Source organism: Typopeltis vanoorti, chromosome 5, assembly GCF_054136105.1.
Source record: "Typopeltis vanoorti isolate ZY-2024b chromosome 5, IOZ_Tvanoo_1.0, whole genome shotgun sequence".
NCBI lineage: Eukaryota > Metazoa > Arthropoda > Arachnida > Uropygi > Thelyphonidae > Typopeltis > Typopeltis vanoorti.
The window spans coordinates 6345913-6360962 of record NC_143553.1 but is presented as its reverse complement, the minus strand read 5'-3'; the positions used below and the strand labels follow the sequence as shown (position 1 = coordinate 6360962).

Here is a 15050-nt window from a genome sequence, read left to right as displayed (position 1 = left end):
TCATCTTGAAGGGTCTTGTTGTCCGTTGTGATGCGAATCACTCTTTTCTTTAACATGCTCCAACAAGCTCGCCAATCTCCTCAAACAACACAAAATAAGAGTAACATTTAAACCAATAGAATCTATTCGTAAACTACTAAGATCTCCAAAAGACAACCATCCTTTCTATAAATAGGCTGGAGTTTATAATATTCCATGCTCATGTGGTTCTAGTTACATCAGACAGACTTCGAGAAGCCTCGAAATCAGGCAAAAGGCGACATTGGCTATGTCAAAAACAACAGACAGGACATTTCTGGCCTGTCGTCTCATTTCTCTACAACTAACCATGTCATCGAGTGGGACAAAAGCTGTTCCCCTTACATAGAAGAAGATTACCATTCAAGAATTTTCAAAGAAGCAGCCACAGTCGCCCGTTCTACTGTCAACCTTAACAGAAATCAAGGCCTAATACTCCCAGAGATATGGAAAACCCTAATCAGAACCTTAAAAATGAAAGAAATGAACTTTAATACAAACTACAGAAAGTTCCTCAGCAACAGCTAGCTGATCTTGTACACGTGATACGTATTTCACTCATGTTCAATACTATTTTATTTGTAATTATTCTAGTCAGTTTTTTATTCTTGTCAGTTTTACAGTTATGCATAATTGTGAGATTGTTTAAACCTATATGTAAGTGCCCTGAAGATGCCAACAGATAAGTGTGGCAAAACTAGTTGGTTCTGTTAATAAAATTGATCATCACTTGATCGGTAAACCAAATATTATTATTTACTAATTTATGATCAAGAAAATAACCTTCATGATAAGTAGCTTACTTGTTCTCCAGTCAATAGTCTGTCGGTTCAAATCCCATCGTGAATATAAATGTTAATTATTATTATTATTAACATCTGATCTCCATGGAGTCAGAGACTCAATGTGAGAGGTGTATACTATCACACACAAACTTGTTCAACCATGACTTAAACTGATAACAATCCCTGACTAACTTATGTCACAATCATATCCTCCTCCTCCTGTTCATGATGCTTTGCAATTTATATTCTCTCAATCTGTTCTCCTTGTACTTCACATTCCAAAGGCCAGTGACCACCTTTGTGAATCTTCTCTTGACCCTATCTAACATTTCCTTGTCACCATCAAAACCCAACGACCAAATCTGTGCACAATATCCCTATGAGGACTGATCAAGGCCTTATACAATGGCAACATAACTTCTTTATTTCAGCATGTTAGGGTCCTCTGCATCATTGTCATTATCTGATGTGCCATCTTCACAATTTGCATAATGTGGCCCCTTGAATTTCAGTTCCTTGTCCTCCTCCACTCCTAGATCACTCATCTCCTCTACTTCCTTTAAAGTTACCCCACCAAGTATATACTTTGCATCCCATCGTTGCTTACCAAATTTCAAAATCATACACTTTACATTGAACTGACACTTTCACTTACCTGCCTATTCATGCAATCTATTCAAGTCCTGCTGTAAGGCCATAACATCTGCTTGACTCTGCATTGCTCTTCAAAATTTTACATCATCTGCAAACAGTTATATATCACCAGTTAAACCCATCCCAAAATTATTCATATATACAAATTGAACAACAGTGGTCCCAAAACTAATCCCTGTGGCACGTATACAACTTTCTGATACCTGTCTGACAGCCAATCACTTATCCAACTCAGAAGTCTGTTATCCAGTCCCATCCATTTCGAAATATTTAACAGCTTGTAATGTGGCAGCCTATCAAAAGTTTTTGCAAAAATGTAAGTATATCACTGTATATGCATATCCCTTGTTCATGACATTTGTCACCTTGTTATATTACATAAGTAAGTTAGTAAAATATGATCTCCCTCTAACAAACCCATGCTGACAACTACAGACAATACTACTATTATCAACCCATTTCTGTATCCTAGTTCTCACTAATCTCTCTCTCTCTCTCTCGAGACATCAACTCCACATATACAGATTGGCCTATAATTTGTAACTGCAGCCTCTAACATCACCGCCTTTATGCAGTGGAGCAGTTTTATCTTGTGCTGCTCTAAAACTTATTCAACAGGCATGCCAATTCCCTGGAACATTCCCTTATTACCCATAGTGATATGTCATCAAATCCTATTGCCTTATTCAGATCAAGTTTATTTATTTCCTCATATACCTCCTGCTCACTCACAATTAAGCCATTCTCTCCTGTGTCTTCTACACTTAAGTGCCTCATGATTTCACCCTGATGGGGATGAAACACCCTTATAAATTGCTCACTGAATATCTCAACAATGTCTTTTGCAGCAGTTAATATTCTACCATTTTCGTTGATTAACACCATCTTTCCATAATCATTCTTTCTTCTACTTTCCACATATCTAAAAAAAAACTCTCTAGGGTTTTTTCTTTGCCTAATTTGCTAATTTCTGCTCATACATGATTGTGTTTAGGTGGGAGATGAATTTAATTATCCATTTACTGTTTACTAAAGGTCTAAAGTAGCTTGAAAAAGTTTCAGGTTTGGTCTCTAGAGCAGAATTTCTTGATTATTTAAAAATAAATAATATAAAAAAAGTCATAGCCTATCCATGGGACTATTGTACTATAGATGTGCAACTTTTCATGGGGGGGGGGGAACATTTTTTTAATATGTTGCTCAATTAGATAGATTATATCTTGTTCTTGAAAGATGTCTTTGATTATGCCAAACTTATGAAGTAATAGATCAGACCAAATTTTGTGATCTATATCTGGCAAAGGATTTTATTATGATGTGCAGTACCTATGATAAGCCACAATGAGACTCATTACATGTATTGCCAATTATACACTACTTGGAAAGAAGTTAGACACCATAGTGTGAGGAACAAGCAACCATGACATCTACCTTAATAAGATGTAGGACCTCCTTCTGCTGCATGACTTCAGCAATCCTACAGGATATATGTTCCACAAGTGTACAATAGTAATCAATGGGAATTCTGAACCATTCTTCCTGCAGATGTGTAATGAGATCCTGGACTGTTGTGGGGCAGACGTTCCTTGACCTCAGCCGATGCTCCAGTTCATCCCACAGATGTTCAGTAGGGTTGAGATCACAGCTCTACCACGCTTGACTGGTGAACATGAATGTCACCAGTCAAGTGTGGTGACATTCATGTTCACAAACCATGCAGTTTCACACGTTCACAAACCATGCAGTTACAGCAGCAGCCGTAGGACAGGTGCATTGTCTTTCCCAAAAGAGAAAATGCCATAAAGTAGGAAAATGCCACATCGCATTGTCCAGAATATTCAGATACCTCTTGGAGTTCTGTGTTTGTGTCACCACAAACAGAGGTCCAAGGCCAAACCAGGAAAACCAGGACCATACCATCACACTGCCACCTCCGAATTTCATAGTTGGAGTTATGCATTCTGGTAAGAGATATTCACTGGGCATCCACCACACCCACGTCCGTTCATATGTTTGGTAGAGGGTATAGCATGATTTGTTGCTCCATAACACTGCTTTCCAATTTTCCACATCCCACTGTACATGCTTTTTGATCATGTCCATTGAAGATGATATTGCATGTTGGTTTGGGTAATGTGGGGGCTTGCATATTGCAGTCCTAACATGAAAACTCATGTTGTGAGCTTCAATTCTGAATATTTTTGTGCAAATTCTTGTTCCAGTCGATTCCTGGAACTCCACATTCAGTGTGTTGGCTGACAAACGAAAGACTGCATTTTATCCTTCATAGCATCCTACAGTCATGTTTGGTGAGTGTGGTGGGTCAGCCACTGTGGATAGCACTTGCAGTTGACTACCTGTGTTTCCATCTCATTATGATATCACTGATTATTGACTTGGGATGGTCCATACAATTTCCCAAACAGATAGCCTCTCAGCATGGCATCCTATCACACTGCCTCTTTCAAACTCCATCAGTTCCCTTCTCACAGCCATTTCACTCAGACACAGTTGCACCAACTTGGGAGCATCATATTCCTCCAATTTATACCCGGCTACAAACACGACTCATTACATAGCACGATTCACCTTGCTCATGGGAGGTTGTCCATTGACTTCTTTCCAATAGTATAGGTCAGTTTTCTGTACAAAGAATTAAGGATGGTGTACAAGTGTCCCAAAATGATAACTTAATTTCCTCTTTAGTCATAAATTTGGTTCTGTGTCATCGATTATTACTCTATTCAAAAAGTTTTAGCAAACTGCAAGAAAAATATTAACAGAATATTGATATTCTGTTGATATTCTTCTTGAACTACTGGAGGTTGTAGTCCTTTGGAAATGGTTCCTGGAGGGGGGGAGGGGGCTGTTCTACAGATTTTAGGTGGATAGAATGAACGATAACTGGGAATAGCAGATTTGGTGAATGTGCGATTTGATTGTGAAGGGGGTGTTGAGCAGTTGTTGCTCAAGTTCCTGTAGACCGGCAAAAATGGGAAACATAATGGATGCTAGTTCTGCTATTTCCATAATAGGAGAAAGTTACTCTGAAACATGTTGCTCATACAGAGAGCATTCAGTTCTTCTTCTTCACTTCACTGGGCATCTACAGATGCCGTATGGTCATTCCGATGCCACACCAGGCCTCGCCATGTAGTCCTGTTGTTTGCTTTTCTGGCAGCCTCAACTCTCTGAAGATCAGTCACTCCACACACGCTATCCATCCATCTCATTGCTGGTCTACCCCTGCCTCTTTTTCCAGGAACTTTACCTTCTATTAATGTTCTGAGAAGTCCCCCCTTTCATCCTTTCTATGTGTCCAAAATATTTTAACTTTATTCTGTCAATATCCTTAAGAAGGCTTAAAGTTCTGCTGATCTTTTCTAACACCCATTCATTTGTACGCCTTTCAGTATATGATATCCTCAACAGCCTTCTGTAACACCACATCCCAAAAGCAGATATCCGTTTCTTATCTGACCTTTTTAGGTTCCAAGTCTCACATCCATAGGTCACTTTTGGAAAAACAACTGCATCCAAAATCCTCAACTTTGTTCCTATGAAGATAGATCCATCCTTCCAGATTTTAGATAGGTCTCTGACTGTTGTTTCAGCCATTCCTAACCTTTTTCTGACGTCTTCTGAACAGCAATTTTTCACATTAACAGAGATCACAACAGTGGTATCTGCATACTATTGCACAGCCTCCCAAAATGTTTTACCATTTTTAGTTTTAGCATCATACCCTAACTGGTAGCCAACCTGCAGAACTGTTTTGCTCCTATACCCTGAAGATGTGGGAGGTACTGGATCTTTGCAGTATGTCTGGCTTGCCCTCAATGGGTATCACTTTGAAAAACCAGAACTTTGTCTAGGAACCACACATGGCAACAACCATGTCATGTCCCGAATAGACAAGGTGGTGGTATTTCACTAGGTAATGAAAGTCATCTGCCACGTAGAAGTAGGCATTTATTCCAACTAGGAAGGTATCCTTTTTCAGCTGGAATACTCACTGTCACCCGAGCCCCTTTAGTGGAAACAGGCCACACCACAAGAATCAGGGTTGACTTGACTGCTTGACTGGGAGAGGCTACATATTGCACATCAATTTAGTGGCCTATTTCTTGAGAAACACATGAAACATATGTTCCAGCAGAGATAGAATGAAAGAAAAGCTAGGTTGATACTTTTGAAGATAGAAGGTCAGCAATATTTCTTTCACAGGATAGCCAGGAGTGTGAATGGATTTCTCTCATATGATAGCTTTTCTATATTTTCTACTACAGAAGAGGTAGAAATAGGCTGTCCTATGAGAGAGCAGATGCACATCTTAGAGCAAGAGGTCATCTGTGAACATATTAAGGAATTTAATTTAAATGGAGAAGGCTTACAGATATCATGCTCTATTAGTATGATATTGGTATTATATGCTATTATAATTTTTCACGTCACATAGCATATGCTCTTGATTTTTTTTTTTTTTTATGTCGAACCCATACTCAAGAGGTTGGTTAATCAACCTATAGTACATTAGTACCGTGTATGGGTAATGGGTTGGTAAAAGAGAAACTTGTTTACATTTGATTTAAAATTATTTTCATGTAGCTTCAGTTTACTGACATCAGTATAATAGAGTTAAGCCTGGTGAGCCAACTCATAAGGCTAAAGTATTATTCTTTTATTATTGATTCTGTTTTATAGTCATTGCATCTTGAGAAAATATTACTTCATTGGTAATTATCCTTTAATAAAGTGCATACCTGTATATGTCAGGATTTGCAAGTACCTAATCACAAAAGTTCACTTCATACCTTCAAACAATGATATAGATGTAAACACCCTGTAATTAGCATATTTAAAAAAAAAGCCATTTTAGTAACTTCAATTTAAGTGGATGTTTATTGAGTACTTATTCCAGAATTACATATTGCTCAAGGAATGTTATTTTGAAGTTGGCAATTAATGTTATCTTCAGATACAACACCAAATTAATCCAGTTTCTTACAGATATTGGTATGCATTAGTAAAAATTTGTTGATTAAGGACAATACAATGAGAAAATAGCAATTTCTGCTACTATTACAAGAACTGTAAATGAAGTGTATGGTATTGTATTCTTAATTTGCAAACTTATCTAGCATTTTGTCATAAAAAGCGCAGTTAACCAATCGAATAGCACACAGTGAGGGGTTTATTCCTTGAGTGATTGTTAGCAAATCTGTCTGCCAATATGTGAGTCAAGTTTCTTCTGACAGTGTGTACATGTTCTGGTGTATTTACATAGCCTTATTTCTGTTTTTAGGCAATATTATTCATACTTTTTCATGTGACAATAGACTACAATAGAAATGATGGGAAACTCATAACAGTCCCTTCATTCTGCTGAAGTAATTTTTGATAACAGAAATGTTATAAGTTAACAAATAAGTTTGCAGGAATTTATTACTGAATTGGATGCTTTTGTGGTTTCAGATCATTCTATAATAGTTGTAAATTTTTTTGTAAAGATTATTGGTAAACATATCCAAGCCACCACTAATTAAGTTACCTAAAAAAATAATCAACTGCTCTCTTCCTAAAAATCAAGACAATTTTTATATGATTTCATGTTTACTATCCAGTCCCTGCAGTTTGCAGGATTGACTGGTAAAGGCAGATTGAGTGAATAATTGTCTGGTAATTATGTTGAATTGTTCTATTTATTGTTTACTTTCAGCTCTTACACTAACTATACACCGTGCTAATGACATTTGAGGTATGCATTCATATATAGGCGATCTCAGTAACCTTAGGTGTATAGGTTGAATCTGATAATTCATTTATTACAATTCAAATTCCAGTTTCATCTCATTACCACCCAGCTTCAAGCTGATTGTTTCCTTGATTTTCTTATCTTTACCTCAGAAACTCAATTTTTTCATCCTATATATTGACATACATTATTAGTATTGCATGACACCTCCAAGGAATCCAATGACTCATTGAGGGAGGGCACCCTCTAGAACTCTGTCTCCACCTCAATCCACCAACTACAATGAACCACAACTGCCATCATCATCTACACAATCTACCGCTCACTAGTATTTTCACAGACAACCAAAAACACCCATGTCCATGGCTGGATTTGTTCCCTCAGCCCTTTGGCTGGAGAACAGATATACTAACCATTTGGCCAACCAGGCTGGCAGTTCTTACAGATTTAGAGAATCGGTTGCTGTTAATGAAAAAATGCATTACCAAATAAAGATGATGGGTGCAAAATGAGTAATCATAATTGAGAACTTTAATTATCTTCTTCTTCGTCTATGATCTCTTATGCTTTTAAGCATCGAGATTTTGCCAAAGAGATTTCCATGCCGTCCTGTGCAAGGTTTGTTGTTTTGCTTCTTTCCAGTTAATTCCCTTCTTTTCCAATTTTTCTTTAATTTCCTTTTGCCAACCTTTCCTGGGTCTGCGTATGTTTCTTTTTCCTATTTTCTGGCTTATGTATACAGTTTTTGCTATTCTTCCTTCTTCCATTCGATTAAGATGTCCAAACCATCTCATTTGGGCTTGTGTTATGAATTGATTCCGAGGTGCAACTTGAAGGCTGTCTCTTATGGTTTGATTTCTTATTCGGTCTAGTTTTGTTTTTTGTGCCACTTTCCTGAGATATTTCATTTCAATTGTTTGTAGTTTATTTGTGTTTCCTGTTGTTAAACACCAAGACTCATAACTATATGTTAATGTTGGTAGAAACACTGAATGGTACACTGCCATTTTGGTATTTTGGGTGACTTCTTTCTTATCTAGGAGTGGGCCTTTCATTGCATAGAATAGCTTTGTTCCCCCTCTTATCCTGTTGTTAATTTCTGTGTCTAGTCTACCATCTTCTTGTATATATGATCCCAAGTATTTAAAGGAGTAGACTTGTTCCAGTTGGTGATTCTCTATTTTTATTATGTGTTTTTGTTGGTTTCTAGATGTGATCATTGTTTTAGTTTTATTTATATTTATGGTCATATTCCATTTCTTTGTTTCTTCATACCAAATGTTGATATTGTATTGCAGATCTTCAGCTGTATTTGCTAGCATCACTACATCTTCTGCAAAAGCCATGTGTTAAATCCTGGTTTCTTTCAGTTTCCTGTATCCTAAGTGGAACTTTTTTTGTTTGGCATGCCTTTAAAATTTCATCCATTACTACGATGAAGAGAAGAGGGCTGAGGATACAGCCTTGTCTCACTCCTACATTTGTTTCAAATTCTTTTAATCAATTATTACAGGTTATTACATAATTTCTATTACTTTTGTAGAGGCTTTGTATGGCTGCTATTAAGTTATCTTGTATCTTGTTTTTCTTTAATGTTTGCCATATTAAGTGTCTGGTAACTTGGTCAAAGGCCTTTTCAAAATCTATAAAACATGAATGTAGTTCTTTTCCATATTGCAATGTTTTCTCTGATATTTGTCTAAGACTGACGATAAGATCCTGTGTGCTTCTATTTTTTCGAAAGCCATATTGCATTTCATCCAGTGTATGCTCTATTTGATTCCTTAGCCTTGCTTCTAAAATGCAGGTATATAATTTTCCTGGAATGCTTAAAAGCGAAATTTCTCTATGGTTTCCACATTTACGGTTGTCTCCTTTCTTAAATATAGGGATTATTATAGCTACTTCCCAGTCTTTGGGAATAATTTTCTTTTTCCATACAATATTGAATAGGTGTAAAAGAAATTTTATGGCTTTCGTTCCTAAATTCTTTACCATTTCTGGTGTTATTTGGTCATGGCCTGCTGATTTGCCCAGTTTTATTTTATTTATTGCTGCTAACAGTTCATTTGCATGAATTTCTTCACTCTGATCTTCTATTTTGCTTGTGTGTCTTGCTCTTAGGGTTCTATTTTTTCCGTGTCCTGCATCTTCCAATAATTCTTGAAAGTACTGTTTCCATCTTTCCATGATGTCTTCCGAATTTGTGAGTAATAACTTTCCATCCTTATTTTTGATAAACTTTATGGAGCATTCTTTCTCTGACCTCATTCTTCTTAAAACATTATAGAAGAATTTTTGGTTTCCTTTAAAATTTTATTCTAAAGTATGTCCAAAGTCTTCCCAGCATTTTCTTTTCTAATCTTTCACTAAGATTTTAACTTTATTTATTTGGTTGTTGTATAGTTCTCTATTAACCTGCAGCTTTGATGTTATATATATCTCTTCCATAATTGCTTTTTCTATTTAATTTCTTCTTATAGTTCTTCAGTCCATGAGGGTGTTTTATGTTTCCTCTGTTTATTATTTAATGATACATGACAAATTTCTTTGCTTGTTTCTAGAAGTGTTTTGAACCTGTACCATAGGTTTTCTACATCTTGGTCTTCATATATCTCTTTTTCTACTTCTTTCATCTTCTCTTCTATTTTACTTTTATACTCAATGGCTGTTTCTTCTTTCTTTAGTTTGTAGTTCTTTATCTTAACATTTATTTCTTTGCTACTTTTTCTACATTTTTCAACTTTTATTTCATGGATTGTTCCAATACTAATAAGTAGTGGTCACTGCCTATTTCAGGACCTCTATAGACTCTTGCATTTTTTGTATACTTCCAGTACGATCTGCTTATGATGGCGTAGTCGATTATAGATTTTTCGTTTCTACTGGGCTCTTCCCTGGTAAACTTATGGATTTCTTTATGCTTGAACGTAGTATTCGCTATTACTAAATTATTTGTAAGGCAAAGATTTATTATTCTTTCTCCATTATTATTCTGGGTTATTTCTCCTTGTGATTCCAACACTTGTTTCGTTTCCTCATCTACTTGATTCCTTACCTGGCCATTAAGGTCTCCTAGTAGTATGATATGCCCTTGAACTTCTTCAATTGTTTTTTGTAAGAGTTCAAATAATGCATCTTTAATTTCTTTATTAGCATTATTGTTTGGACCATATGCAACAATTACAGTGAATACTTGGTCGTCTGATTTAAAATCTATAGTGATTGTCAACAACCTTTCGTTTATTAGTTGCCGTTTAGTAATATATTCTTTGAGATCTGGTTTAATTATGCAAGCTACCCCTTGTTTTCCCCATTCTCTTGGGTTTATCCCTGAATAGAAAAGTATATACCCATCTTTCATTTTCTGGCAACCTTGACCTTTCTTTTTTGTTTCTGTGACTGCTAGCAAATCCAATTTTGATTTTTTAAATTCGTCTATTAATTCATTTTCTTTTCCATGTAGACTTTTAACATTCCATGTTCCGTATCTCATGTACCTTTTTCCTCGCTTGGTCGTTAACCATTTAGGCAGTTCGGCTATCTCTTTGTTATTTCTTTTAATGGGTGAAATTTTAAGGTGTGCAGGGAATTAGCCTTCAGCACCCGAGTCTGGTGGTGGGGCTCCCAGACCGGCCTATGAGGGAAATGCTATCCTGTTGGTCCGCGGGAGGTATTTTATTTACCTCCTATCCTTCATAGTAAACTGTGATGAGCATTCCCCGATCCGCTACCGGGGGATGCACCCGATGGGGGTTACAGGTGTCCCCACACGGGTTTAATTATCTGGACATTGATTAGTAGCAGTGAAATCTCATGAGAAGAACAAAACTGAATTTATTAAGCTGTTGTGAGACAATGTTTTCAAGCAACACGTAACAGAAGGAACTTGAGGTTAAAGAGTGTTAGATCAGATTATAGTGTCAGAGGGAATTTCAGTTAAACATGTAACTATTCTGCACTTCATGATCACTGTCACCAACTATTCCAGTTGGTGACAGTGATCATGAAGTACAGACTTCAGAAGTGACTAAGTGTATAAATGTTTCATTCAAAAAAGGTTACATGCTTAGCTACAAAGCAGAAAAATATGACCAAATGATCAGTATGCTGGGTTCTGCACCGTGGTATTGGGATGGGAAGGATATCGACAGTAGATGGTACGCATTTAAAAAATACTTAAATGATTCAATATCATTTAAATATTTTTGAAAAATACTTAAATAATATACCTAGAGTTTGAAAAATAAATAGGGCAAGAGTGAAATGGATGTGTAATCTTATTAAGCAATAGATTCGTAAGAAAAATATGATGTGGAAGAAATATTGTGTGGATAAGGATGATGTCAGTTATAAAAATTATAAGGAGCAGGCCAGAAGAGTTACAACTGGCTTTGCAAGCTGAAGACAACCCAAAAGAATTCTCTCTTATGCTGCAAGTTAAAGAAAGTGTGAATATGAAAGAATAACTATTGAATGCATATGGTATGTGGGTGACAGGTGCAGAAGAGTGCCCACTTTGCTAAAAGCTTTCAACCTAATGCATGCAAAATTGAGTTCACTGTAACTTCTTCACTGGATGAAGAAACTCTGGTGTCTTAGGAGGAGGTGCTAGAGAGTTGTTGCACAAATTGAATAACAATTTAGCAGTAGGAACTGATAGGATATTAGCACAGAAGCTAAAAGAGTGTTTAGCTGAAATGACTATTCCTTTGACTGGGCTGTGTAATTTAAGTCTCAGAACAGGAGAGATTCTACAGAAATAGAAAGAATGTATGTTAATCCCATTGAACAATGGTGGTGCAAAGATTGATGTAACCAGCTATTGACCTGTTAGTATCTCTTGAGTGATGGTGAAGATTTTGGAAAAGTTGACTTTACAATAACAGTTTACTAAGGTAGGATCATGTTTCAGCAACTACTTACTCGCATTGTACAATAATGTTACCATTAGTTAGACAAGGGTACACCATGATACTTTTGAACTTTGCTAAGGCTTTGGACAGAATACAGCGTTGAAGACTTGCATAAATTGGAGAGTATAGGATTGGATTATAAAATATTAACATGGATAATGCTAATATTTTATAATTAGCATTATCCATGGCTGGGGATGGTTGACATCAAAATGATGTGTTGGGGAGCAGGTCTGCACAATTTAATGAAATGAGTGGCCTCCTTGTAGCGTAACCGTGGGCACCTTTGGGTGACTAACTGGCTCGTTATGCTATACGGGTGACTGACTGGTTCATTATGGGCTAGCACCCTGGAATGGGTTCGTTTCCTCACTTACAATAATCAAGAAATTAGTGGCACAGGAAACCCGAAGATTGATTCCGATGTTTGGGACTTGTTTGATGATGTGCCTGTTTCCAGTCCCTTCAATATTTCTAAACTCCATAGACATGCCTGCAAGAATTGTAATCAACTATTTTCTACCAGTACAAGTCATCAATGTTCCAGCAGGTTGGCAATTTCGGACATTCATCATTTTAACATATATTAACAAATGTAACATTATGCACTTTAATGAGATGAAATATCCAATGTCATATTATATTGGTGAGATTATGCCAGAAGAAACTGATTAGGCTAGTGATCTTGGACTTTTAGTGGATGGGAAATTGAAGTTCAAGGGCCATATAGCAAAGATTGCAAATACAACTCAGAGGATAAATGCAATGCCAAAACAAACCTTGACATGTGAAAGATGATGAAGTCATTTTATCTCTTTAAGGTCTTGATAAGACCTCATTTGGACTATTGTGCACAGGTCTGGGCTCCTGGTTTCCATGGTGATTCTGATACAGTGGAGAGAGAGAGTGCAAAGGAGAGCATTATAAATGATACCAGAATTGTGGAATATAGATTATGAAGACAGATTGTGAATTAAGAATTTGTGGACTGCAGACACTAACAAACAGGAGAAAGAGAGGGAAGTAATATGGTTGAGACTTACAAACTTCTGAGAGGATCATTCAGGATATCAGCAGATGAGATTTTTATTTTATAGAGGGTGGGAAAAGGACAAGAGGGCATGCTTGGAAGTTGAGAATGAATGCCACCAAGAAGGGAATGAGAGCTACATTTTTTCTCTCATGGGGTGGTGCTTGATTGGAATCAATTGCCATTAGAGGTAGTAAGTGCAGGCAGGGTGAATGAATTCAAGAACAGGTATGACAGCACAGCTGCTGTGGTTAATGTGTAGACTCTACTCCATGAGTCTGTTATAATATTTACCTCGTGGTTTTAACTGCCTTTGGATTCATTCTAAATAACTCAGATCTCATAATTCACAGGCATAATCTCCATAGATTATGCCTGTGAATATCTAGCTATCCAACCATCCTTTATTCAAAATCACCGTGCCATCCCTGCCGGTATTCTTAGAGTATTGTTCTTTGTATTGAATGGGTGGAATATTCAATAGAATTAGGTTTATTATTTTAAACTAAGATAAGCTGTGGTTTAAAAAAAAATGAATGTGAATTATACAGTATTAATATATCAATTTAGCTATTCTATATTTTAGCACCCGTGAAAAATTAGATGCTGATCTTGCAGAGTTAGATAGGCAAGTAAGGTTGCAGAGTGGAGAAGAATTGCCTAAAACGGATGATGGTAAAGCATCCGATGCATATATGAATATTCCAGTGGTAAGTTCATTTTTTCATATCCTTGTTTAAAATAATGAATCAAAAGCAGAATTACCTTTTGCTTCTTCACTTCTTTGTCTTAATTATTCAGACAAGAAAGTTATGTTATTTATACATTACTTAGAAACCTTTCACATACTGTTGCTAAGCACTAGGTAAACATCAGATATCTAACACTGGGTGATACTTGGATGTTGGATGATACTTTTTTTTTTGTCATTAATTTTACTTTTTTTTCCGACATGCTTTTATTTTTCTTGTTTGTTTTAATAATTTCTTTCACACGAGTTGTATTATTATGCAGTACTGTTACTCATGAGATTTGGCATGGGATGATTTGGAAAGGCTTGTGTCTTCATTCTGGATGTTTCCAGGACATTTGATGAAATCTGACATTGCCTTCTTACCAACTAGCCATCTTATGGTCTTCCTCCTGCCCTTTATGAGCAGATTGCTGGCTTCCTCTCTAATTGCTCATTGTGTGTCATGGTGAATATTTTCCTGTCATTCAATGTTTCCATCAATACTGGAGTGCCCTAGATCTCTGTGCTTTTGCATACACTTTTTCTTCGATGATCTCCTGTTACTGACATCCAGTTCTGTTCATGGCTTTGCTGGTGAACGTACACTCCATTCCACTTCATCTCTTACAGAACTTTGTAGTTCTGTAAGAGGCTTGGGCTTTGGGATCTTCTATGGCCAGTGCCCTGGACACAAACTCCTGGTTGTTGTCAGATGGGTTTGAGATAATTTTAATGCTACCAAAACACAAAAACACAATCCTGTCTTTCTTCCCAGGAAAAAAAAGACCATTCATCACTCTTCCTTACTTTTGATGATATTCTTGTTCACCATTCAAGATCATTTCCCTCACTTCTTGATTGGAATTTCTCCATCTGGCATGGACATATTATTATTATTATTACGGATTGACAACTCCAAGGAGTCCTTAGACACATCGAGGGAGGTTCTAAACATCATATCAAGAACAACTATTCAGCATTCGCACAGTATCTATTATACTTTGCTTTGAATTCATTTACAGTGTGGCACTTACAACAAACTCTGGCAGCTTATTCCACTCATTCACCACTCTCCAACTTATATTCCAACTTATAATCCATTGTGTATAGCTTTAATCAGACTATATCTGGATTTCTGTGCTCAGGTCTGGTCCCCAGG

The 15050-nt window shown here is 36.6% G+C and overlaps 1 protein-coding gene across 1 annotated transcript in view; it reads left to right on the top strand.

Moving 5' to 3' along the window:
- Window positions 1–15050, top strand: part of Vps51 (vacuolar protein sorting 51) — a 421027-nt gene that overhangs the window by 168862 nt on the left and 237115 nt on the right. The window contains exon 8 of the mRNA XM_090392235.1: window positions 13745–13868. Within this exon, the coding sequence (XP_090248361.1) occupies window positions 13745–13868 (124 nt within the window). The remainder of the gene's footprint in view (window positions 1–13744; window positions 13869–15050) is intronic.